At 40.5% G+C, this 25,046-nt stretch overlaps 2 protein-coding genes across 2 annotated transcripts; both read left to right on the top strand.

Annotated features, from left to right (window-relative positions):
* The first annotated feature begins 1,030 nt into the window (after positions 1-1,030).
* rbpja (recombination signal binding protein for immunoglobulin kappa J region a) lies at positions 1,031-9,091 on the top strand. Its single transcript, XM_040146370.1, has 11 exons — positions 1,031-1,072; positions 1,880-1,918; positions 2,041-2,136; positions 2,262-2,427; positions 2,796-2,970; positions 3,201-3,338; positions 3,706-3,818; positions 4,872-5,012; positions 5,813-5,968; positions 6,134-6,237; positions 6,318-9,091. The coding sequence occupies exons 1-11, from the start codon at positions 1,053-1,055 to the stop codon at positions 6,658-6,660; spliced, it is 1,491 nt and encodes a 496-aa protein (XP_040002304.1). The 5' UTR covers positions 1,031-1,052; the 3' UTR covers positions 6,661-9,091.
* Positions 9,092-11,638: 2,547 nt separating this feature from the next.
* On the top strand, positions 11,639-22,236 carry stim2a (tromal interaction molecule 2a). The gene is made up of 12 exons (XM_040146895.1): positions 11,639-11,762; positions 15,789-15,919; positions 17,208-17,319; positions 17,438-17,549; positions 17,701-17,816; positions 18,343-18,520; positions 18,620-18,797; positions 18,954-19,115; positions 19,337-19,437; positions 19,546-19,799; positions 20,373-20,565; positions 20,724-22,236. Exons 1-12 carry the CDS (start codon positions 11,639-11,641, stop codon positions 22,234-22,236), a joined length of 3,174 nt encoding a protein of 1,057 aa, XP_040002829.1.
* Positions 22,237-25,046: the final 2,810 nt, after the last annotated feature.

The raw sequence follows: 25,046 nt of genomic DNA, 5'->3' as shown, positions 1-25,046 counted from the left end.
TCTAAATCAGTTTCAACACAAACCGGACATTATAACCATCACGAAGGGAGGATTTATTGCAGGATTGTTGTATTAAACCGCATTAGTTTTAGCTACATATACCTGGTAAACTGCCAACTGAGTGTATATTTGATGTCTTGCCTCATCATAAAGCTGTTTTGCCATTACTCCCACAGTACTGTATAAATGTGTCCCCTGCTGCGATTAGCAGTCAATAGAAACAATACTTTTATGAACTAATTTTACAAAACCATGTGATCAACAGGTAGGATATCGAAATACTGTGAGAGATTTTTGATGAATTGCGCATCTAGTACTGTCTTCATTGATGGAGTTCATTTTGTCAAACTTTTATACATTTAATTTTTTTTTTATGTTCACAATTTTATGTAATAAATCTCATTCCAAAATGTTGCTGCTGTTGTTTGAGTTTGGTCTTGAGTTTTATTGTAACGCTGTTCTTATGTGGTCATTTCTCTCTGATCAGTCTTTAAGCCTTGTTAAAACCGGGGACGCACTGTAATGTCCCTAAGAAGAATGATTATTAGTCTCACAAAGGTCGTGTGAAGAATTTATACAATAATTTGTATTCCCAGCGTTACAGTTCATATTTATCTTTAAGCTGTGCTTTCTGTCTCTTCACCGTCGAGAGGTGTAGTTTATTGCTCAATAAGGCGTGGGAATCGAGTTCCACTGTGGTGCCTTGTGAAAAAAAAGCAAGTTGTGAGGGTGCCCCTTCATCTCGCGATATAATCGGTCTACCTTCATTCATGTCTATTGTGAGAGTTTTTCCGTTCTCGCGCGACTTGTAACTTTCCCACGCCTGTTGTTTTGGCGTCTGCCCTCTGCCCGTCGCCCCCCCCCCTCCTCCCTTCTTCTCACCCCTTTGCCCCGTCACACCTCCCCCACTTTTTCTCCCTTCCTTTCCTTCCAGTCTGGTTCTTCTGTTGTGCCGTTGGCTTTGGTGAGGGGGCTGTGGGAGGGATCTCGCGATTGTTGGACTTTTTTTTTTTTTTTTTCGCGGGGGGGGGGCGGGGGTAGTTATTCGGAAGATGGCGCCCGTTGTTACGGGGTAAGTTCTCAAATTCAAGGTATAACATTATTTAAAAAGTTTTATTTGGTGGTAGTGTGTCCGAGTGATGCCTCTGTGTGTTAACACCGCTGCCTCGGCCTCAGTAAACTTAACGCACACAGTGCTACTTTGAGGCTTGATGTGGGGTCAGTTGAGCAAAACTGTTCTTTCGTAGTGTCGCCTGGTTTCTCTGCCATTTGTTGAGCTGTCGTGCGATATTAAATCAGTTTCAAACTATTTCAGGATCGATTTGGCAGTAGACAGCTTTGCCTTTCGGCTCAACTCCTTCTTCTGTGTCTGTTAAATTTCTGTTTCAGTATGTTGAGTACAGAAACCATGTAATATCTTTACCAACTCCTCAGACTGCAGCATTGTCATATTACCGTCATAGCAGTTGAGTTAAATAGAGCAAAGTTGTGTTGGATAAGCATACATTCATTGGTTTGATTTTACTTTGAACGCACCACATCGAGCTCAAAAAGAGAGTGATCAGTTCACAGTGTTTTTGCACCGCTGTACATTTAAACAAATCATCTGCATTATCACGTTTTGATCATGTATACTGCTCCATACTAAGTCTAAATGCCCGAGGGAAAGCCGTTTCCACATGCGAGTCTCTGGTCTTGATTTTATCTGTTTGAGTTCATTGTGAAAGCATAAGCACACCTGCATTTACAGATGTGACTGACTCCGTGCGTCTCAGTTTCTTCACCTGGTTATTTTTTTTTTTTTTTTAATTTCTGCTAACATAGCCCAGCCCTAAAACCACATGTAAACATCTTGCACGCTGATGTTTTTGTTTTGCAGGAAGTTTGGTGAGCGACCTCAGCCTCAGCGTTTGACAAGGTAGAGGAAAACACAAGCACCCCTTCACGGTGCAAACAGGTCAAATCAGTGCAGAAAGCCGAAGGCAAACAACTTCATTATGTGCTGGCAAAGTGTTAAAAATGTGTTTTCCCCCGTTTCAGAGAGGCTATGAGGAATTACTTGAAGGAGAAAGATGATCAAACAGTGCTCATACTACATGCAAAAGTTGCACAAAAGTCATATGGCAATGAAAAAAGGTTTGTATGGGACTGTTAATGGTGATACAGTGTTTAGTTTGTGTGTGTGTTTGATAGAGAAATCTTTACCATTCGGAATGGATGCCTTGGAACTCCTGTATATTTTCTGACCCCGTGTCAATTAGGTTTTTCTGCCCACCACCATGTGTGTATCTCATGGGCAGTGGCTGGCAGAAGAAGTTAGAGAATATGGAGAAGGAGGGTTGCACGGAGCAGGAGGCCCAGCCATGTGCGTTCATTGGGATAGGCAACAGTGAGCAGGAGATGCAGCAACTCAATCTCGATGGGAAGGTGTGTAGGCATTTATAGTAACACATTACTGCAGGACTTTCAATTATATATCCTTCTGACTCTTCTCTCACGCCAGTCATTTAAGCAATAAACAATTTACTCGTTTATTGCTCTGCTTCACCACTGATAAACCATGCAAAGTAACCACAGCATGAACTGCACAGCTGCTTTGCACTTTGCAGTTTGACCATATCCTTTGTTTGTCACTGCAGAACCCTTTTAACTTTGTTCATTCTGCTGATATTGTTTACTTATTGCACTGATGTCATTAATGAACTTGTTCTCAGAAACAGATGAGAGGGAAGTGAAAGGGGGACAAACACACACACTCACAAAAACCCCCTAACTATGTCTTCACTCTACGTTAGCACTTCTGCACAGCTAAGACACTGTATATCAGTGACTCAGATAAAAGGAAACACTTCATGCTGTCTGTGAAGATGCTATATGGAAACAGCGCCAACATAGGAGTCTTCCTCAGCAAGAGAATCAAGGTCATCTCCAAGCCCTCCAAGAAGAAACAGTCCTTGAAAAATGCAGATTGTGAGTTGCAGGCTCTATCAGCGCACACACACACGCACACACACACACACACACACACACACACACACGCACACTCTAGCTCGTCTGAAGACAGCTGTATGATTTCACCACAAACTGACATTTAAGTTTAATGTGAAAAAGGATTTTGATTTCCCTTTGCCTGTAGAAACAATTTATTATCTCCCATCCTTTATCTCTCACTCACTCTTTCTCTCTTTTTCTCACCCCAGTGTGTATAGCTTCAGGGACTAAAGTGGCGTTGTTTAACCGTCTGCGTTCCCAGACTGTTAGTACCAGGTATCTTCACGTGGAGGGTGGAAACTTTCATGCCAGCTCCCAGCAGTGGGGCGCCTTCTATATCCACCTCTGTGAGTCACACTTTGTCTTTATCTATGCTTTTTTTTTTGACTTTTTTTACAATTTTATTTTATCCTCTTTGCCCATTTCCTTGGTTTATTGATGTACAACAGGTTAACTGCTATGGGTACACACTTTGTCTTTATCTATGCTTCTTTTCTTTGACTTTTTTTACCATTTTATTTTATCCCCTTTGCCTATTTCCTCGGTTTATTGATGTACAACAGGTTAACTGCTATGGGTACACACATTTTAACAGTATTGTTATCCTCTCTCATGTGTTCCGTGATTATTTACACTTATCAGGAGCACTTATTTAAAAGTAGAGAGGGAGTTATAGACATTTAAGTTATTATTGTGTTCTGTCATTTTGTGTAGTGGACGATGATGAGTCTGAAGGGGAGGAGTTTGCCGTGAGAGATGGCTATATCCATTATGGCCAGACGGTCAAACTGGTCTGCTCTGTTACTGGCATGGCCCTGCCCAGACTGGTATGCATGTGTTAATGTGAAATAGTATGTGAGAAAGTATGCAGTCATACCAGTGGTGTATTTAATAATATATGTAGGAATGTATGTATACTATCGGTCAAAAGTTTAAGAGCACCCCCATTTTTCAAGTTTATATGGAAGTTAAGTCCAGTGAATAGCCTTAAATTGTACAAAGGCACATGGCAAACTGCCCAAGGTTTGTTTTGTTTTTAAAGGGTTTAGGCCAACAAAAAAACTGGGGAAAACTGGGTACATTTAATAGAAAACAGGCCTTTTTCAGGGATGAAGAAATTAGTTCCTGCAGCAATGGAAGTAGATGAAGCCTTAAATGTTAATGCAAATAATTACTGCAGGTGTGTTGACTTTTGATGATGTGGACCCTCGGTCTGTACAAAGGCAGTGCTGGAGCAAACTGTGTTACCACACCCTCTGATGCATTATTGGGATAATCCTGTACTGTAGGAAGTAGGACTGAATTTTGCTATCAGAATGGTGAGAAAAAGACAAGTAACAAAGGAAGACAGGCTGGTTGGTCAGGGGTTCAGCCTACAGCAAGATAATGACCCAAAACATTAGAAGAAAAGAACTAGACGGTGGCTTCACAGCCTCCAGACTTAAACCCCATGGAGCTGGTTTGGGATGAACTGGACAGAAGATGAAAGCAAAGCAAACTACAAGTCCAACACATTCGTGGGAACTTCTGCAACAGTTTGGAGGAACTTTCTAACAATTTTTTATTTCCATTGTAGAAAGAACAGCTTGAGTGTTTTCCGCTGCTGAATGAGTCAAACATTTAAATTAAATTTATGATTTAAGTTTCCATGATTCCTTTTTTAAAATCTTTATACTTTTTTGTTTCATGCTGTAAATTCAGAAACACTGAGACATTAAACTATATAAATTTCAGTAACAACCTGAAAAGTTTAGGTGTTCTAAAACTTTTAACCAGTAGTGTGACCGTGCAATGTTTCCAAATGTGTTTGTGTTAATTTGCACACATACATTATAGATAATTTGTATCTTGACGGTTGTATGTGTGCCTCAATGCCTCAGATCATTCGCAAAGTGGACAAGCAGACCGCATTAATGGATGCAGATGACCCAGTGTCCCAGCTCCACAAGTGTGCCTTCTACCTGAAGGATACAGACAGGATGTATCTCTGTCTCTCACAGGAGAGGATCATCCAGTTCCAGGTGTGCAGTCCCCCATACATGGGTTTGAGTGGGGTTTTCTTTTGGTGTGATTTTAATTCCAATTCTGTTCGGCACCATTGTTGCCAAAATTCATTCAAATTTACCCAAAATTCAAATATGAATTCTTTTTAAGATGCAGATTGTATTATTAAGCTACTAACTCTATTTTCAGTTTTCTCAACAGTGTAATCTATAGCTTCTGTCCACTGCTTGCATGTGTAAGTAACACATTTTTAAGCTTGGTGCACAAAATGCACTTTGGGAGTCATAGTAAACTTCTCCCCCGTTTTTATGCAAACAAGCTTGCACTTTCAATCAGATATCTTCCAGCAGTTGTTAATCTTTTGTACTGATAATTCAAATGGGAGGGTTTCGTGCTGATTCCAAACCAGGGAAATGCTCCGACTATGAGTCAGATAACGCTGTATATGGAGAAAATGAATGGGATTTTTCTCCATCCGCGCTCCATCCACTTCAAAAATCTGTTAAGAAAATTCTTTATAAAATCCACAAGAAAACAAATGTAATGATCTGGAGTGTGGCTCACATTTTAAATTTTAGATTATTTTGTTATATGGAAAAAATGTTTTTTTAGAAAAATGTGTTAATATTTTTACTGTTGAGTAAAAATGTTTAAGCTAGTTGTAAAAAAAGTAAGGAAGCTACCTGCCTACCTACCTACCACTTTGGTAGTTTGCAAACAAATGTGTTCTTACTCTCATTAGACTTAAAGTAGAAAGCGAAATGTATTCATTTAATTTTATTTATTTGTTTTTTTTGGGGGGGGGGTGGTTTTCCAGGCCACACCATGCTCCAAAGAGAGTAACAAAGAGATTATTAACGATGGGGCTTCCTGGACTATTATTAGCACTGACAAGGCAGAGTACACCTTTTATGAGGGCATGGGCCCCGTCCCCACGCCGGTCACACCTGTCCCTGTGGTGGAAAGTCTGCAGGTGTGTGCACAGCATTTTCTGTTGAAAATATGCTTGCTATGCTTTTTAACAGTAAACACGAGTGCCATTCTGGTTACCCACTACTTTCTTTTTAAGTGATTACTCAGCTTGTAGGGACCTTTTTAAAGGCATAAAACCTTTTTTGTTTTGTTTGATTGTGTCAAGTTAAACGGGGGAGGAGACGTGGCGATGTTGGAGCTGACAGGACAGAACTTCACCCCTAACCTCAGAGTGTGGTTCGGAGATGTGGAGGCTGACACCATGTACAGGTGAGTTTATATTTGTGAGTGCGCATTAGCGTGTAAAGGCTCATACACTCAAACTTTGTCTCATCTGTCTGGCCCATAAGATGTGGAGAGAGCATCCTGTGTGTGGTGCCGGACATTTCTGCCTTCAGGGAGGGCTGGCGCTGGGTGAGACAGCCGGTGCAGGTTCCTGTTACGCTGGTCCGCAATGATGGAATCATCTATGCCACCGCTCTCACCTTCACCTACACCCCTGAACCAGGGCCACGACCTCACTGCAGTGCTGCTGGGGCCATTCTGCGGTCACATAGCACCTCTTCGTCATCGCCGGCATCTTCATCTTCACCGTCGTCCTCCCTGGGTGGGCTCGGGGATGGCCAGGGGACCTACAACAGCAGTGACTCAGGAATGTCATCAGGAGCGTCAACCATGTCTGTGCTGTCATAGTAATACTTATTTCTTGTGTGAATGTGTGTGTTGTTTTGAAAGTATGCTATGAATGAGTGAGAAAATGCATGCATGTACTTTCCGAAGAGGCTCATGGACCTGTGAAGAAATGCACAGAAACTCAGAAACTCTTCATGTGAGAGAAACTGCGGAATCAGGAGGAATGCAAGACGGAGTTGGAAAAAAAAAAAGACAAGTTTCAAAGAAAATACTTGGGATAACTAACTCCTCTATTTAGCTCCCTCTTGTGGACTGTTGTGGGCATGTCATAAGCCCGACTCAGAAGACCTTGAGCTTGATCCTCACCTCAGAGAAGATGAATCTGCCTTCTAACTCTCACAACAACCTGATTTGTAAAAGAACCATTTTGTTTTTATACACTGGTGGGTTTGAAAGCTATTTCCACTAGGCCTTCTTACTGCCAAGGTCATGTTTTTACTGAAAAGCTTGTTGATTTATATGTTGTGTGCAAGGGAAACATTTTTGTTGTAAGAGTAACATAGTTTTTACGGACCAAGGAATATTATTATATTATTTTATTCATATTATATTTTATAAGCTTTTGCTGAGGTACATTTTGATGTTTTTTTTTTGTATGATACTGCATAGTAAGTTCAATTTTGTTACCAAATAGTCATGTTGTTGGCTCCTATTTGAGTTTTGTCTCAATGGAGTGGTTAAGGTGGAAATGGCTTTTAGTACGTCTCTAACAGTCTGTCTGCAGTTTTCCCTACTTTTCCCCTCACCTATTTTTTAATATCCATTGGTGTGTTTTGGAAGTAGATACCCAGTTGCATACTTACAGAACCTTTAACAGTTCTACATGCTGTGCAACGATGAAAAAGAATGTGTATTTAGGAGGCACTTTAGAGAATGAAGACCTGCGCAAATCTGGCTGCAGTTATTCTCTTAGCTGCCTTAGGCCTTCTAGGCCGCTCATCAGTCTCTTACCACTCTTTATATCAAAGATGACATTTTTGCTGAGTGTAGTTTATGTATTTGATAATATACTATATCACACTGTCAGTGTATTCTGGGAGACCAAGGTTTAAGTTTTCTAATCAGTATGCTGTTTTTGTACCAGAGTGCTTAAACTCTACTCAATACACTGTCGTGACACCTTTTTAAACAAAACTCTTAATTTGGAAGAATATGTTGTTCTAATCTCCTACATATCTTCAGAGAAAGTGAATGAACAAAGAAGGGATGTCAGAACTAACTGTCTAAAGATCAAATCTTTAATGTGACCTTTTTGACTGTCACTAAATCTTTCATTTGGAGGGGCATTGAGAGTCCTTTTGAGATTGTACTTATGGAAGAAGAGCTTTAAGACCCTGTCTGCCTTGTAGCTTGCAGTCCTACCCTTGCAGTTCACCCACAGTTGCTCAGTAACGTCACGTTGGGATTGAGCCTTGTTGAATCAGGTTTTGTCAGGCATGACATCTGACTGCAAATACAGTCGAATTAATTTTAATACAATCAGCTGTGCTTGTGCCTTGGGTCTTATGTGATGAGCTGATGGTTTGTACAGACTTAAAGTCCTAGTTTGTTCTGCCTCTCTACCCCAACTTGTTAAGTAGGTTGGACATAAACATGGAACTTTGAACTGATTCACTAAGCTAGTCAGGAATGACAGTTTATCTTGCCTTAAAAACCACTACCTACAGTACCTGTCTTGCTTAATATTACTTTAAAAAAGTACCCAGACTTCCATCATTCTTTTTGTATCTTTCTGTATATCGTATTTCAAGATTGACATGAAAGTAATATCATCCTTTTCTTTCCATGTTCGTGGTATACAATGGTTGGATTGATGCCAGTGCATACTGTAGGTGCATCATCTCTTGACTGACATGAGAATGTTTTATGTAAGTACTATTACAGCAGGTGTGAGCACTTTTCAGTTTTACATCAACACTGTAGTCTGATCCCTGCCTGTTTCTGCAGAGGTGGAGATCTTTGATATGTCTTGTCATTTGCAAATCGTATAAATTCTTTGCTTATGTCAAATTATTGAATTTTTGGTCGTTGTAATGTGGATCCCCAATCTACCTTGTTTTTTTTTTTCTTCCTTGTCACTGCATTCTCATCTGTGCCTTGCTTTGATGTCTTGGTCAGTCAAGTCAGCATGTACTGCTAAGTATCAACAGGACCAGGCTCGATGCAAGTTCGTCCTGTCACAAGGTCAGTTGTGAGCTAGCAAGCTAAAACAACCTCATCATGTTCTCAGACCGGCAGCTTTATGAGCATTTTGACTGCGTCTTTACTCTCATATATTGCCTTTTGTTTCTCACCACTCTTTCCGTATATACTATCATCCCTCCATCTTTCAGTCTGGTGTAATACTCTGTCATACAGTAAGTAAATCAATCTGCCATGCTGCTTCAGTGAAAAATCAAGAATAAAAAAGCTGAAGCTGAGGGTCACTTCATATGTTTTGGTGTCTGTTTCATTGATTTGGGCATTTAAGAGTAGTTTGATCAGCTTTTTTTTTTTTTTTTTTCTCATTGGACAACTCCCAATCTCTCTTTTTTGGTCTCATCATCATCAATGAGCAGAGCAGGAGCTCTAGGCCTAAAGTTAGATATAATCACAAATGCACATATGCTGTATGCTCACACAGGACCTGCTGAGGCCTTTCTGGACACTTGCCACTTGGGCATGCTGTACAGCGAAGAGGTCAAATCTGCCTCACTATTTTTAAACTGGGAGCAGGATCGCTGGAATGAAACCTAACACTTTGTTACTCTTAGTGTCGTGTGTGTGTGTGTGTGTGTGTGTTTCTGTCTGTGTGTGTGTGTGTGTGTAGTTGTGTCCCTCACACTCTTAATGTTTCTACTATTAATTTTCCTTCGAGGAGATAGACTGTGTGTGTTCATTTGTTTCTGTACAAGTGTGTCAAAGTAATTGCCATCACAAGCCACATATAGACATCATTACAAACCCAAACAGGTGTACAAACATTTGCTAAGTCCATCCGCATAGCATGAAGATCTGTGAACAGGGGTACATCTGTCAGATTCAGACAGCCAGGCCACGACGTGACATATGACATGCTATTCCTGGTATGGTAGCCTAAGGGGCTTTAATTGATCTTCCACCTAAACTAGATCAGTAAGACCATAAAAATAGTTGGAATAGCTCTTCAGGTGGTGTTACCCCTCAGTGTTAAGCATTTATAAGCAGTTGACCTGGTCCATAACAAATGGAGGACTGAAAAACAAAACCTGCTTATGGAGCTCACTCAATCAACACTGTAGCAAACTTAAATTTTGACCTCCGTGTACATATTAGGGGGGAGACTGGGCCAGGAAACATAATAAAGTGTTGGGGGCCCTGTTGCGAGAAAGAGAGAGAGAGAGAGAGAGTGTGTTCCGCGCAGGAACGACACATCTCGACGTCTCTGTTGGAAAGGGCTGGCAGAAGGGAGGACAGAGAACTGGGCAAGTGCGATTATTTGGCCCATGAAGAGACCAATAGCCGCCACAAAACAGACTCCAACTGGACACGAGGGACAGAGAAGGTGTACGCGGCCTGAGCAGGATTATAAACCTATGTTTCTTTCCCATTTAAACATCATCTGACCTAAAAAGGGTGCTTTCCTGCGCCCTTAAGGTCTGAGCCTGAGATCTGCTGTGCGTGTGGTTATAACAGTGGATTTCATGAAGGATGGCTCAGTCTCAGGACCATTTATTCTGATGTTTTTTGTTTTTTGTTTTTTATCAGACCTAGTATGGATTGATCATAGCAGGATCTGTCATTTCTTAGGATTTCCTAAATTGGGGGAACTTTTACGCACAGCCTTCGTGTGTTTGGATGGTTCTGCAAACCATTAACGCAAGCTTCCTGAAGCATTCTGAAAATTTTGTGCGCTGTAATACACTTCAGGTTGCACACTAATCCAGCTTGCCCGATTTCTCAAGTGAATCACCAGTATCACATCTCGCTTCTTGGCTGTACCCGTAATAGCCGCACAGATCGCTTAACACTTTTTCGCAGACCGACACTGGTGCCTCCTTAAACTGGGGTTGGTGCCCTATATGTCCTTTTCCTCGTCTGTTGTGAGGAGTTTTCTCAACTCACTTGTCTCAACCCTGGGCGAAAACATTATCTGCCCTTCTGAAATGTTGCTTCTCTCCCCTCTGTTGCTCCTCGTTTTCCCCGCTGCGCTCCTTGTGGCCGCGCAAGGCGCCGGAGACCTCCAGGGTTTTCCCCTCCCCATTGGGAGCACAGGCTTTGACCTAGCAGGTATGTGCTGAATGATGCATCGAGCCAACAAAAGACAGACTCAATCAAATGGGAAAGCGGGGACACTGGCTCTCACCACTATGCTTGACAAAGTCTTCACATAGTATTCAAATCTGCCATGTCATGAAACACCAAATATGATGAGGGCATCAGTCTATTTTGCACATTTCACTGCTGAGAATGACATTGAATGTCCATCATGCGTCTGTTTGGCTTCCTAAATGAATGCAGCATGATTTGTGATTGATTCATTTTGATCTCACATTTGGACCGGTATAACCGGGAGCCCTGAGAGGCAAGCGACAGTTTTTTTGTTTTTTGTTTTTTATCAGACCTAGTATGGATTGATCATAGCAGGATCTGTCATTTCTTAGGATTTCCTAAATTGGGGGAACTTTTACGCACAGCCTTCGTGTGTTTGGATGGTTCTGCAAACCATTAACGCAAGCTTCCTGAAGCATTCTGAAAATTTTGTGCGCTGTAATACACTTCAGGTTGCACACTAATCCAGCTTGCCCGATTTCTCAAGTGAATCACCAGTATCACATCTCGCTTCTTGGCTGTACCCGTAATAGCCGCACAGATCGCTTAACACTTTTTCGCAGACCGACACTGGTGCCTCCTTAAACTGGGGTTGGTGCCCTATATGTCCTTTTCCTCGTCTGTTGTGAGGAGTTTTCTCAACTCACTTGTCTCAACCCTGGGCGAAAACATTATCTGCCCTTCTGAAATGTTGCTTCTCTCCCCTCTGTTGCTCCTCGTTTTCCCCGCTGCGCTCCTTGTGGCCGCGCAAGGCGCCGGAGACCTCCAGGGTTTTCCCCTCCCCATTGGGAGCACAGGCTTTGACCTAGCAGGTATGTGCTGAATGATGCATCGAGCCAACAAAAGACAGACTCAATCAAATAGGAAAGCGGGGACACTGGCTCTCACCACTATGCTTGACAAAGTCTTCACATAGTATTCAAATCTGCCATGTCATGAAACACCAAATATGATGAGGGCATCACTCTATTTTGCACATTTCACTGCTGAGAATGACATTGAATGTCCATCATGCGTCTGTTTGGCTTCCTAAATGAATGCAGCATGATTTGTGATTGATTCATTTTGATCTCACATTTGGACCGGTATAACCGGGAGCCCTGAGAGGCAAGCGACAGTTTTTTTGTTTTTGTTTTTATCAGACCTAGTATGGATTGATCATAGCAGGATCTGTCATTTCTTAGGATTTCCTAAATTGGGGAACTTTTACGCACAGCCTTCGTGTGTTTGGATGGTTCTGCAAACCATTAACGCAAGCTTCCTGAAGCATTCTGAAAATTTTGTGCGCTGTAATACACTTCAGGTTGCACACTAATCCAGCTTGCCCGATTTCTCAAGTGAATCACCAGTATCACATCTCGCTTCTTGGCTGTACCCGTAATAGCCGCACAGATCGCTTAACACTTTTTCGCAGACCGACACTGGTGCCTCCTTAAACTGGGGTTGGTGCCCTATATGTCCTTTTCCTCGTCTGTTGTGAGGAGTTTTCTCAACTCACTTGTCTCAACCTGGGCGAAAACATTATCTGCCCTTCTGAAATGTTGCTTCTCTCCCCTCTGTTGCTCCTCGTTTTCCCCGCTGCGCTCCTTGTGGCCGCGCAAGGCTCCGGAGACCTCCAGGGTTTTCCCCTCCCCATTGGGAGCACAGGCTTTGACCTAGCAGGTATGTGCTGAATGATGCATCGAGCCAACAAAAGACAGACTCAATCAAATGGGAAAGCGGGGACACTGGCTCTCACCACTATGCTTGACAAAGTCTTCACATAGTATTCAAATCTGCCATGTCATGAAACACCAAATATGATGAGGGCATCAGTCTATTTTGCACATTTCACTGCTGAGAATGACATTGAATGTCCATCATGCGTCTGTTTGGCTTCCTAAATGAATGCAGCATGATTTGTGATTGATTCATTTTGATCTCACATTTGGACCGGTATAACCGGGAGCCCTGAGAGGCAAGCGACAGTTTTTTTGTTTTTGTTGTTGTTTTTCTGTTTGTTTGTTTTTTTATCTGTGAAAAGAGGTGATTTTTTCCCCCCCAGGCTAAGTTTTTTTTATTCACGTGTGAAAAAAGTGAGGGACAAGAGCAAACCTTTTTTTTTTTCACAGAAAGTTTTGAGGAAGTCAGGTGAGACAGTATAAAGAGGGCCTTTCTGAAAGAATATCTTCACTGATTAAAAGAGCTTTTCTAGCCAAAAGAAAGACCCGACAGTAATGCTACATAACCTGCTAACACACAAGACATGTACCTTGTGTTTAGGATGGATAGAGAAGAAAACATGAATGCCTTCAGTCCTGTTTAGACTGGGGTAGTGGCGCACCTCAGCCTCTTGTGGCCGACATGACTATTACAACAACAAACACTTGACAAAATTGTTTTCACTTGCCTCTCAGGGCTTCCGTAGATACACAATCTTGAAAAGTTTTTTTTTTATTTTTGTTTTTATTTTTTTAGATGGATGGAAGTGCCTCATTTTAAAGTACTATTATTCAACAGGCAGCTAATCTAGGGAGAACAGTAGTTGCTAAATTTTGTTTTACAGCCTCTGTTAATCTTGCATGTTCTGCCAAAAAATAAATTTTTGGACGACATAAACTTTTTCTTTCTGTACAGTGAATGAAACGTGGTGTGATGCTCCTGAAACTCGAAGGACTGTGTCGAGGGATTTTTTTAATAGTCTGTCCTCAGGTTAATCTTGCTATTCCAGTCCTTCAGCATACCCGAGTAAAGGGTTAAACTCAGGTTGTATGTTGAGGTCCCCCACGGACATAGTTAACACACACACACAAACTGCTCAGAGGGCCTTTGCACACACACCTTATTTTTAATAGCTCATCCAGCTGGCAGGTCACCTCACTGTTGAGCATGCGAGTTTCATTAACAATCAAGGAATCACTGTCTTTGCTCTGTTGGTGGTATATATATCTCCTGGCTGTGAGAATGTGCAGATAATTATTTCATTTTTTCAGGAATCTAACAATGCCAAGTGAAACAGCTGATTGTCAAGAATTTTAACTATTTATTCCCATACCAGTTAATTGTCTTGAAAAAAAACAGCTCATGTCTGTCATGGAATAAATGCATACAGCAAACAAGGAAACAATTAATCAAACAATTCTTATTTTGCATCTACAGAAACCTTCTCCTAGGCAAACCTGATGCTTATCTACTATAGTGATCCATGTTGCAGGATCATCTTGCACTAGCATACTCCTATGGTCCTTTGCTGACTTTTATTGAACATGGGCTAGTTGCAAGAGGATTTGCTCCACATAAAAAGTACTACTACTTCTGAGATTAATACCGATATTTTTGCAAAAATGTTCCAAGATTAATGGCAGAACTCTGAGAAATAAGAATTTACTTGTTTTCCCCACAAGTCATATTTTCCCATAGTTTTATTCTTACATTGTGGCTGGTGGGCGGCTAGTGTTACTGGGGCCGGTTATGATAGTGGGTTTAACTGGCAGACCTTTGACCCCCAGTCCCCTGAGCTCCTTGTGGAGCACCAGAACTCTAGAGTTACAGAGACAAAAATGGGCTCTGACTCAGTAGACTCACAGATGATGGAAAGCTGTGTGTCATCTTCCCATGCATTAGTCTTCCCATATTACAGTTAAGCCTTGAGAACGCTGTGCAATTTACAGCCTAAATACATCAGTCAGTTTGGCCATGTTGACGGATTTTCCGGAGAATCCCCATTGCCTTGTGACCAAGTACATTCAGCAAACATTATCTCGTAGTGTGCTGGAGTTAGTGATTTTTTTCCCCCTTGACAAAAATGAAGTAAAAACACAGCGTGTTCGTCTACAAGTGTGATGTTCAAGTGCTTACCATCAAATGCGTGTTGTCAATTTACAGTTGGTAAAAACTGCAAAAAGTCTGCCAGTGTGTTCCTGGCTTTAGTGCACGTGATCTACGGGCACTTTAACAAACAGCAACTTGCCTTATGTACTCTTATGAGTACATAAGAGTGACTCTGAGAAGTACATGAGAGCTCTGGTTGCAGACCGGTTGGACATTGGGCTCTGATAAGATGCTAATCTTGAAATACAAAAGGTTAAAACTCTAAGACTTTTCTTGATAATGTTGGTAAAAATGATTTGAATGGCTGATGAAAAAACAGGTCAAATATAATGTATTGCATTGTTTCTATGAAAAACATTGTATAACAACAAGTAGACTGCGGTTCATTCTTGTCCTTGGAAACAGCAGACGACAAAACAGTCTCACCTCATGGTCCATTTAGAAGCTAATAAATTGATTTAGAGGTGAGATTGTTTTGTCAGTGATTGTACTGATTATTCAGCTTCTTTACTGGGTGTATTCATCTAGTTTATGTGGATAGAAGTGGTTGCATTTTACAAAGTAGCTACACAAGTAACTACACAAGAATGGCATTTTTAAGCTTTATTGACAGCAGGCACCGTGAAATACCTTTTGATAAACACGCAATAAATAATTTCTGGCCCAAGCTACATTTTAAGAGAAGTCATGGCCATCGACTCATATAGATGTTGCGTTGAAGTAAAGTAAAGTAAAGTAAGTAAATGTGCACACTATCTCTGTTGCTCCCACAAGTTGACATTATACACTGTGCATTCCCTGAATGAGCAAAAAAGAATCACATTCACTCAGTACTTAGCAGATGAGATTATCTTTCCTTGTGTCTGCTCTAAAAGGAGCAGTGAACATACAGAAAAGATAGTGCTTAATCTGTAGATCAGTGTATCTCATCAGTTGAGCTGGACTGATGAAAAAATGAAAGGTACTCCTTGGATATGTTGAGTGAAATGAGGATTTATAAAATGTCATTGCCTTCCTGGCCCATGTAGACCCCTGCATGGTGGTGTCTCCCCCATGTATGAGCGAGGCAGATCGCTACAGCCTGGAGGCCCTGCGGAGCATCCATCAGATGATGGATGATGACCAGGATGGAGGGATTGAGGTGGAGGAGAGTGTGGAGGTACAACTCACTCTACATGAAATGCTCACCCTATTTTCTTAGCTGTGAATCCCAGCGTGTGCGTGTTCTTGCCTGCGAGAGGCGGACAGGGTAAAGCAGTACAGCAACAGGTGTCCTAGCTGGTTAGAGTCAAATGTTACTTCAAGGATAGCAACAGTATAACTTTTGCTTTTGGCTCAGTGACAAAATTGTTTTGGATTAAAAGAATACTGGGACACTTGTGACCTTCATAGTCATTTTTAAGAGTATAACTCCTCTTAATGTTTCTTCCCCTATTCTTCAGTGAGTTTGTTATAGTTGACACAAACATCTTGAAACAAAGGAGAGAAGAAATGTTTATCAAACTTTATTCATTTGAATTTGTTCATCGTGTGAATTTCTTTTGTCAAATTAAAAATAACTAACAATAATAAACCAATAAATTCCTAAATATCACAAAATTATGTTCCAAAGCAAGGTTTGATATCTGCTGCTTTTTTTGCAGACCTTTAATATATCACACTTCCCAAACATTTTTTTTCTATAAAGGAAAAAAAACATTTCATTGAGGAGCTAAAAGCAAAATACTAAGGCATTATCAGCACTTTCTGTTCAGTCATATAAACAAGTAATCAAATTAATATCTGCATATGGCTCTGTATATGTGTAAGGGCATATTTAATGCACATAAAAACATGTTTGTGCACATTAGCAAATGTGCCTTTGTGATTTGTGTAGTCTTTTTGTGTTCAGTTTCACATTTCAGAGTAAATAATATCCTGAGGAGAAAAGTATTTTGTCCAGAGAGTCTGCGAGGCTCCCGGTTGAATGTGACATTGGTAGTAAACCCAGAATTCTAGAATGCCTTTGCCTTCCAGAATGCAGTGCAGGGATACAGTATCCAGGGGCTCAGGTTGCGGTTGCCATAGAAACTTCAGTGGAGGGGCCTGGGCTCATAAGAACACAGCCCCAGGATTTCTCTAGCCATCGTATGAAGCCTCCCTTTACAGCCAAGGACGCACTGGACACACACAATGACAAGACAGCACTGACACAGACAACGACATTCACACAGTCACTGAAGGTTGCAATAGACACTCATGCTTATGCATCCATTCTTAATAAATACAGTCTCAAAACAGCCACTCCTTATTCCCAGATTAAAATCCAAGGACATAACACTCTGCATCACCAACCCAATTTATTTTGGACAGGGACACTGAGAGTTTGTGGTCAGCTAATCTAAGCCTTGCTCTTCAAAGTTGTGTCTGAAAAAGTCATTTTTCCTGTATCCCTCCATCTTTCTCAGTTCATCATTGAAGACATGAAGCAGCAGCAGACCAACAAACACAGCAATCTGCACAGAGAGGACCAACACATCACAGTCGAGGAGCTTTGGAGGGGCTGGAAGTCGTCTGAAGGTGTGTGTGTATGAGAGAGAGCGAGTGTGTGCGTGTTTTTTTTTTAAAAAGGTGTCCAGCTGTACTTTGTCTGACTTCTTAGCCTCTCTTTGTCTTCTTTCCTTGTCTCAATTTCCAGTACATAATTGGACTCAAGATGAGGTGCTTTGCTGGCTGAAGGAGTTTGTTGAGTTACCACAGTATGAGAGAAACTTTAAAGACTTTAAGGTCAACGGAAACACACTCCCCAGGTAAGAATAGCCGATGAGGATGCTATTGTTAACCAAGACTTAACTCTCTTGTGTGCTGTTGCCAACAAAAGTCGCCGTAAAAACAAGTCAGTTGTGGATAAGAGTCATACCAACACACTGAACAAGCACTGACTGTGACATCTGTGTGCAGGATTGCAGCTAATGAGCCTTCGTTCCTGAGTGGCCAGCTGAAGGTTCAGGACCAGAGAGACAAACAGAAGCTCAGCATCAAAGCTCTGGACGTAGTGCTGTTTGGGCCACCTACACGTAAGAACAAGTCCTGAACCCCTTCCTTGAATCTTTCTGTTCTTTTTCTTCCTGTTTGCCTCTTTAGTTTACATACAGTACCGACTGTCTCTCCCAGTTTCCCCAGATTTTTCCAATATTTGAAGGACAACAACTAGCATGCCCCCATTTTACCTTTAATCTCAGAAAGCTCCAGTAAAAACCCTTAACTTAAAAAAAATCAACATTTTAGACACAATAGAACAGAGTCATTTTTATGTTATTAGTAACATTCCTACTGTACACATGCACAGTCTTGAGGAAAAAATCCAATCTGGCATACGAAATTAAGTAAGGATGAGTGTGCAGGGGTTTTACGAGGTTAAAACATTTTGTCAGTGGAAATTTGCAGTTGTTAGTCTTTATTCTGTGTTTTCTGTGTTTTTACACCATGTTGCTAATATAATGCATCCTTAAAACCACCCTTTATTACCCATTATCCCATTAGTTAGGATTTATTTATGATACATCATGATACATTAGTAATCATCCTTCCATTCCACCATAGGTCCTCCTCATAATTACATGAAGGACCTGCTGCTAATTGTGTCAGTGGTGATGGGAGTTGGAGGCTGCTGGTTTGCCCAGGCCCAGAACAAAGCCAGTAAAGTCAACATTTCCAAGATGATGAAAGATTTGGAAAGTCTTCAGAGGGCTGAACAGAGCCTCATAGATCTACAGGAACAGTGAGTATTCAGTAGTTTTTCTTGGTCCGTCACCTGGTGTACATTATTTAAATGACTTTCTCTTGTTTAATTGCATTAATAACATTTTCACTTTCTTAGACTGGAGCGAGCCCAGGAAGAGAAGCGTAATGTCGCAGAGGAGAAACAGAATTTGGAGGAGAAGATGAGGGATGAGATCATGGGAGCGCAGGAGGAGGCGCACCGTCTGCATGAGCTGAGGCAGGGAGCTGTCACTGAGCTCAGCCGCCTCCGATATGCAGAGGAAGAGCTTGAACAGGTAGACACTACGACGCACCATGCATACAACCAGAGGAAACAATTTGACATTTGCTGCACCAAGTGGCTTAAGTAGTTTAAGTAGTTTAAGCACGTGAAGACCAGTTTTCACCAATTCTTTAAAGCGTCTAACATTTGAGTGATGGCATCCCTTTAGGTCCGTGGGGCACTGAAGCAGGCGGAGAAGGACATGCAGGCAAGCTGGAATGCCTCAGAGGCTCTCCAGCAGTGGCTGCAGCTGACACATGAGGTAGAGGTCCAGTACTACAATGTCAAGAAGCAGAGTGCAGAGCTACAGCTTGCCTCTGCTAAGGAAGAGGTAATGCATGAAGTGGAAAGTGACAAAGAATAATTTAAATACATGGAAAATACTGAGCATTTTTTTAATCTTCATCCTTTTAGGCATCTCATCATTTTTCATGACTGTGTCACTGCTGATAATGGAGACACATTTGGAGTGATTTTCAAGGGATATAGACCTCATCTCTACTTAATGACGTACTTCATGTTGACTGACCCACAGCCTATACTTCCTTGCAGGCTGAGAGAATTAAGAAGAAGAGGAGTTCTGTGCTGGGGACTCTCCATGTTGCCCACAGCTCCTCTCTAGACCAGGTTGACCAAAAGATCCTTGAAGCAAAGTGAGTCACAAAATTATCTGTGCACGTTTTGTTTGTGCAAATGTGCGTCTGTTCCAGTAAATATGTACTATGTAATGTATGTGACAAACATCTTTGTTTCTCCCAAAGGAATGCCTTATCTGAAGTAACAGCCTGTTTACGGGAGCGCCTCATTCGCTGGCAGCAGGTTGAGCGCATCTGCGGCTTCCCCATCATCAGGAATCCTGGTCTAGCAAACCTCACTGCTCAGCTCTACTCAGAACCAGTTGCCGTGGGGTGGCCCCGAGTGCCCCAGCCATCTTGTTCATGCCATAGCTCCTTACACGGATCTATAGAGGATCTGTTAGAAGAGTGTGCTTCTCCAATTTTACCACAGATGCCAGGTAAGTAAGAGGAATTGTGAGTTTTTGTCTACTTGGATCCACATTAGTGTCCACAAAGTGTTCAATCAGGTGACTGTTGGGGCCATGGTGTGTGATTCACATTACATTTCATTCTTATCAAACCATTCAGTGACCGCCTCGTGTCCTGGAACATCTGCAATCTTTATATTTCCCCACTTATCACAGGTTTTTCTTTTAATTTGTCACATATCTGTATATATCTATATCTATATATCCAAGGAAAGTATAGTATCATTAAATAGACTGTAAAAAATTAAATCTGAGTACAGAAGTGCAGAAACAGTGGAGAGAAAATACAAAAGAAGGTGTGAAGTTATTGTAGAGACAATAGTCTACCGAGTAGTCCTGCAAAACGTCCCTACATCTCCAAACTTCTAGAAACACATATTTCACAAAGACAAAAAGATGAATTTTGCTGTGCCACTTTCTGGTGTTACCAGACCTTTAAGGTTGAAAACTAGGGGTACATATTCATTGTTACCACTATACCACTGTCTGTGATGTATGGATTGATAATTTGTACTGATTTGTTCCTCTTATACTTTCCCCCAGTTCCAGTTCCACCACTGAAACGCTCCCCTCGAACGCGGGCATCCACTGTTTGTAGGCCACGTCGTCCTGGTGTCATCACTCAGCCACTGGCTTCCATAATCTCCCCAGACCCTGACCTCCTCATCCCCATCCGAGCTCCATACCCTTGCTTTGATGAGGAAGAGGAGCTCTTCCTGAAAACTCTAAAGAATAAGTACGTCTCCTTGCCCACAACTTTTAGTGGCCACTTTGTTTTTACACAGTTTCAGCAACACCTGTATTTAATACATTTGTTCATTCCTTAATCCCTTCCTTCTTTCCTTCCTTGTATCTCCCTCCCCTTATTCTTCTCTGTCTTTCTCTCACTAAAAGAGACTCCCAAGAGATGTGCTCAGACACAGATTATATGACTTCACCTTCACTCAGCAAAATGTTCCGTAGTCCCACTATTGATACTTCCTCTCAAAAGCTCTATCATGATGAAACTGAAGTGCTTGCAGACAGCTCCATTACAAAGCCTTTAAGCAAAGAAGTAGAAGCTGTTGTTGATTCTCCAGTTCACAAAATTTCTATAGAAGAGCTTGAAGCTTCTGTAGACATTGCCTGCAGGCAGATGGCAAAAGACAAAGTGCTAGATACTTCTTTGGAGACCCCTTCTTTGAAGATGTCCAAAGAGTCTTTGATAGAGGCTCCATCAAGGAAGACATCAAGAGACAGGAATGAAGTTCCCATGGATGATACAGTTAGAAAGGAGTTTTCCTGTGAGTTGGATGCAGAATTTCCATCCAGGAAAGTAGAGAGAGATACGATAGGGGATTTGAAGGACACTGCTTCAAGAAATATATACAAAGAAAGAAGTGACTTACCACTCGATTTGAGAAAGATTTTTTGGAATGAATTAGAAGCATCAACAGATCAGCAGGCACAAAGGAAGATATCAAAAGATGTGATGGAATCTTCAGTGGACAGCACCTCATGGAAGATCCTACGAGATGATGCTGAGCATTCATTTGACTCAGTATCCAGAAAAATTACAAGAGATTCAGTGGGAATGTCCCTAGACACAGGTTCTAGAAATCACCCATGGAATAAAGGAGAATACCAGCTTGATTCCTCTGTGAGGGGATTAGCAGTGGACAAAATGGTTGAGAACACTAGAACACCATCAAGAAGGATATCTAGAGACGAGTTGGAGTATAGTACAGATACTGCTGCTCTAATGATGCTACCCAGAGAGAAATTTGATGCACTTCTTGATACCTCGTCTTCTACAGAGAATCAAGAGTTTGGTTTAGAACCAACAGCAAACAGGAGGATACTGAGAGATGAACTTGAGATGTCTGCTGGTTCTCTTAGAAGGCGAATACCAAGAATGTCAAGAGATGACAGTTCCATAGACAATCCCACAGGAAAAATCTGGGATAGAGTTGATGCATCAATGGAAATACCTAAACAATTGACACTGAGGGAGGAGTTTGGAGCATCTGAATCAATTTCCTATCCAGGTCGAATTGGACAGCCAGACCTTACGGTAACCTCCCAGGTGCCATATAAGTCGACATCAGACCTTTTAACAGTTGGCCCATTGAGCCAGCTCGTATATGACGGAATCCTTGAGAAGTCCTGCAACTCCATGGCAACAACCCCAACGAACTTCTCTGCCTCAACACCTAACCTGCCTCAGAGCAGGCTGCTAGCAGAGGTGGGGCGACCGTTGCCACCGCCAAGGGCTGCCTACCAATCTCCTGCATTGCACCCTGAGACTGGAGATGAGAGGAACAAGGATAAGGAAAAGAGCAAGAAATCCCTGAAGCTCAAAAATCTTTTTAAAAAGAAAACTGAGTCAAATCCAGAGAAGCTTCAAAGTGGTCTTCAGAAACTCTGACAATCAGCTGAGAACATTTTCTTTTTTCTTTTTGTTAACATTTTATTGAACCAGAAAAATGGAGTTTCAGAACCTCATCGACGATATCAGGTAGCGGTGTTACAAAGTATAATCTCACCTAAAGCTTGACATTTTCAGAGCCAGCGGTGTCCAGAATATCAACATGAAAGTAGAAGTAGAAAGAGAAACAAATAACATAATTGATGTTTCCATTCTCTGAGTTTGGCATTAAAAGCACTGACAGAATCATGATACATGTATGATGTCTAATTTTAGCTGTAGAAAAAAAGAAGATATAGTATATTTGGGCACATAGGTCAACTGCATATGTAAGGAGATCAATATGACACTCAGCAGAAAGTTTTTACATAACTTCTTTTATATTTAAAGATGGGTTCTTTTATTAAGTCTTATGTATATATTTGGTTGATACCATATATTATTTTAGATGCAAATGTTTTGATGTTTTGCCTATGGTTGAAGGATTAAATGATGTTTAAACAGACGCTGCTCTTCTGTATAACAGACGCAATGCTTAAATTCAATTTAAACCTCCAATTAAGACACTTACTGTGGCAGAAAAATCTAAGCATTCTGGTTAAATTTAGTGATCCCTCCTTAACAGTTTTTTCCCCCCTGATCTTGATTTGAATCCTATGATATAAAGTATGAAAAAGAGTCTGGTGTGACTTTTTTGTTAATTTTTCATACAGCTGCACAGTCTACGTGTCAAAATTATTTACTCTTTAAAGGCCCTGAAAACCTATTTTTTCATTTAGCATTTTACTATGGATGATGAAATCCTACATGAACACCAAATTTCAACAGTTTTGATTATTTCACGAGAGATTTCTGTATTTGTGTTTTTTTTCTGTGGTGTCCTCACTAGGTTGAAGTGAGTGGGGCTCAGTTGGGAAAAAAGCGATATCACGTATTTCCATGCGCCAATCAGGTGTTATCAACATTTGATGCAAAATCTGAATGAATGAATTGTCGCATCGTTTGACCATTAAATTATCAAACCACATCGATACTGTACTCCTGAAGCAGATTAACCAAGTATTTTTTTAGATTTAGACTCTTTGATTTGTTTTTTTCCCTTAACTTTACATTTGATTGTTGCTTGATTTGTGTAGGATTTGAAACCAAGTATTCAGGGGCCTTAAATATGTGTAACAGCTGAGTAGGTCTGGATTAAGACAATATAGCCTGCAGGCAAGCATACTTAATTTTGTAACGAGACAAATGTTTCACTTTAATGGTTTCATATTATATTTGGTATAGATTGTCCGAAAATCCCAATGGAAAGAGGTGTGTCAGTTTAGATTTGTTGTATCAGGGTTTTAGACAGCCTCTTTTAACTCGGGAATGATCAAAAGTTCAAATGCCATTTTACCACCAACATCAGCACTTTTAAGGTGTGATTCACTTGCAAAATGTTGGTGAAATAGACATAACATAACATTTTTATTTCATGGCTACCTGAAGCACATGCTGTCATAACTGAGACTGCTGGCTGCTTTGTATTTATTTATTTTTTTTTATAGTGCATGTAGATGCATATTTTGAATGCTTGAAATGTTAATGTTTATGGATTATTTATTTTTCTTTTATTGTTTACAGGCATAAAGTCAGTACCTTGACTATTTTTTTTATTCAAATTATTAAAAAAACATGTCTTGTAATTGATTTAAAAATTGCTTATTAGAATATGTTTTTCATGTCTTTAATTTTTTTGTTTTAGTGTCAAGTGTCAGGATTATATGAATAAAATGCCTTGTCCCTCGTCTTAGATCAGGACAACTGCTGAATTTTAGTATGAAAATCTGATTTCATGCTGCTGTTATCTGCTGATATATTATCAACTGGTGATACGAAATAATACAAGGTGAAATTAGAGAATGATGTGCATTGTTCTACAATAAAAAAACCCCTAAATATTGCATAGATATTCTTTCAATCCTTTGTTAAAGAAATGTGAAATGTTAAATTGCAGCCTTGTCAATGAATATAGTCCTGATCGATTGTGAGTTGAAGAATAGAACCTTCATGCTCAGTAATAAGGAAACTTCAATGGGTAATGTTTTTATTTTGTTTTTTAACAGTAAAATGAACAATTTAGACCCCTTGAACAGAACAGCAGTGTTGCTTTTGTTGAAGGTAAGACATCAAATATGCTGCATCCACAGTGTCTTAGAATTAAAGAAGCACAGTATCAGTCAACTTGGATTGTAAGGTCCAACTTTTTTCAATGAAGGTTTTGTTGTATTTCATTGTCTTTCCACTAGAGGTCAGGTGAGTTTCACCTGGAGTTTATCTGATTTATGGGTCATTTATTATACAGTAAACTTACCTTCTTTCCACTTTGATTTGCCAACAAAACAGTTTTAATTTTCAGAAAAGTAAAGAATCATTCATTTTACACCAAATGGAACACACAGCAGAGTGAAAAATGCAAATGTTAAAATGAGGATCAACTTCAAGGACACACCAACAGCGTGTCTTCTAGCAATTAACTACAAAATATTTTGATTGGCCAGAAGTTAAAATGCACATTTTGATGTCAGTGACATAAAGCATCTTATTCAACATTATAGAACAGTGACATTTTTTTTTTCAACATGGGGTTGACAAAAATGATTTTATGTACAGTATATGTTAAAGATTTGGATTTAAGTGAAATACTTTATATACTGATTAGGAAAGCCTTAAATTGCCTTGGATAGTATTGCATTTTTATTAAAATACAGCATTAAAAAAAATTCAACAAGCAAGTTCATTTAATGTATAAAAACACAGGAAGCATTTAT

The sequence above is a fragment of the Xiphias gladius genome, chromosome 15 (assembly GCF_016859285.1).
Source record: "Xiphias gladius isolate SHS-SW01 ecotype Sanya breed wild chromosome 15, ASM1685928v1, whole genome shotgun sequence".
Classification (NCBI taxonomy): Eukaryota; Metazoa; Chordata; class Actinopteri; order Istiophoriformes; family Xiphiidae; genus Xiphias; species Xiphias gladius.
This window is presented reverse-complemented; position numbering and strand designations above follow the sequence as displayed.

Excerpts from the sequence above, each read along its gene's own strand:
- rbpja (XM_040146370.1), top strand. The coding sequence starts at position 1,053 with ATGGCGCCCGTTGTTACGGG. Across the intron at positions 1,073-1,879 it reads ATGGCGCCCGTTGTTACGGG|GAAGTTTGGTGAGCGACCTC; the intron begins GTAAGTTCTCAA and ends TTTGTTTTGCAG. Across the intron at positions 3,819-4,871 it reads GCATGGCCCTGCCCAGACTG|ATCATTCGCAAAGTGGACAA; the intron begins GTATGCATGTGT and ends TCAATGCCTCAG.
- stim2a (XM_040146895.1), top strand. The coding sequence starts at position 11,639 with ATGTTGCTTCTCTCCCCTCTGTTGCTCCTCGTTTTCCCCGCTGCGCTC. Across the intron at positions 11,763-15,788 it reads CACAGGCTTTGACCTAGCAG|ACCCCTGCATGGTGGTGTCT; the intron begins GTATGTGCTGAA and ends TGGCCCATGTAG. Across the intron at positions 18,798-18,953 it reads CAGAGGAAGAGCTTGAACAG|GTCCGTGGGGCACTGAAGCA; the intron begins GTAGACACTACG and ends GCATCCCTTTAG.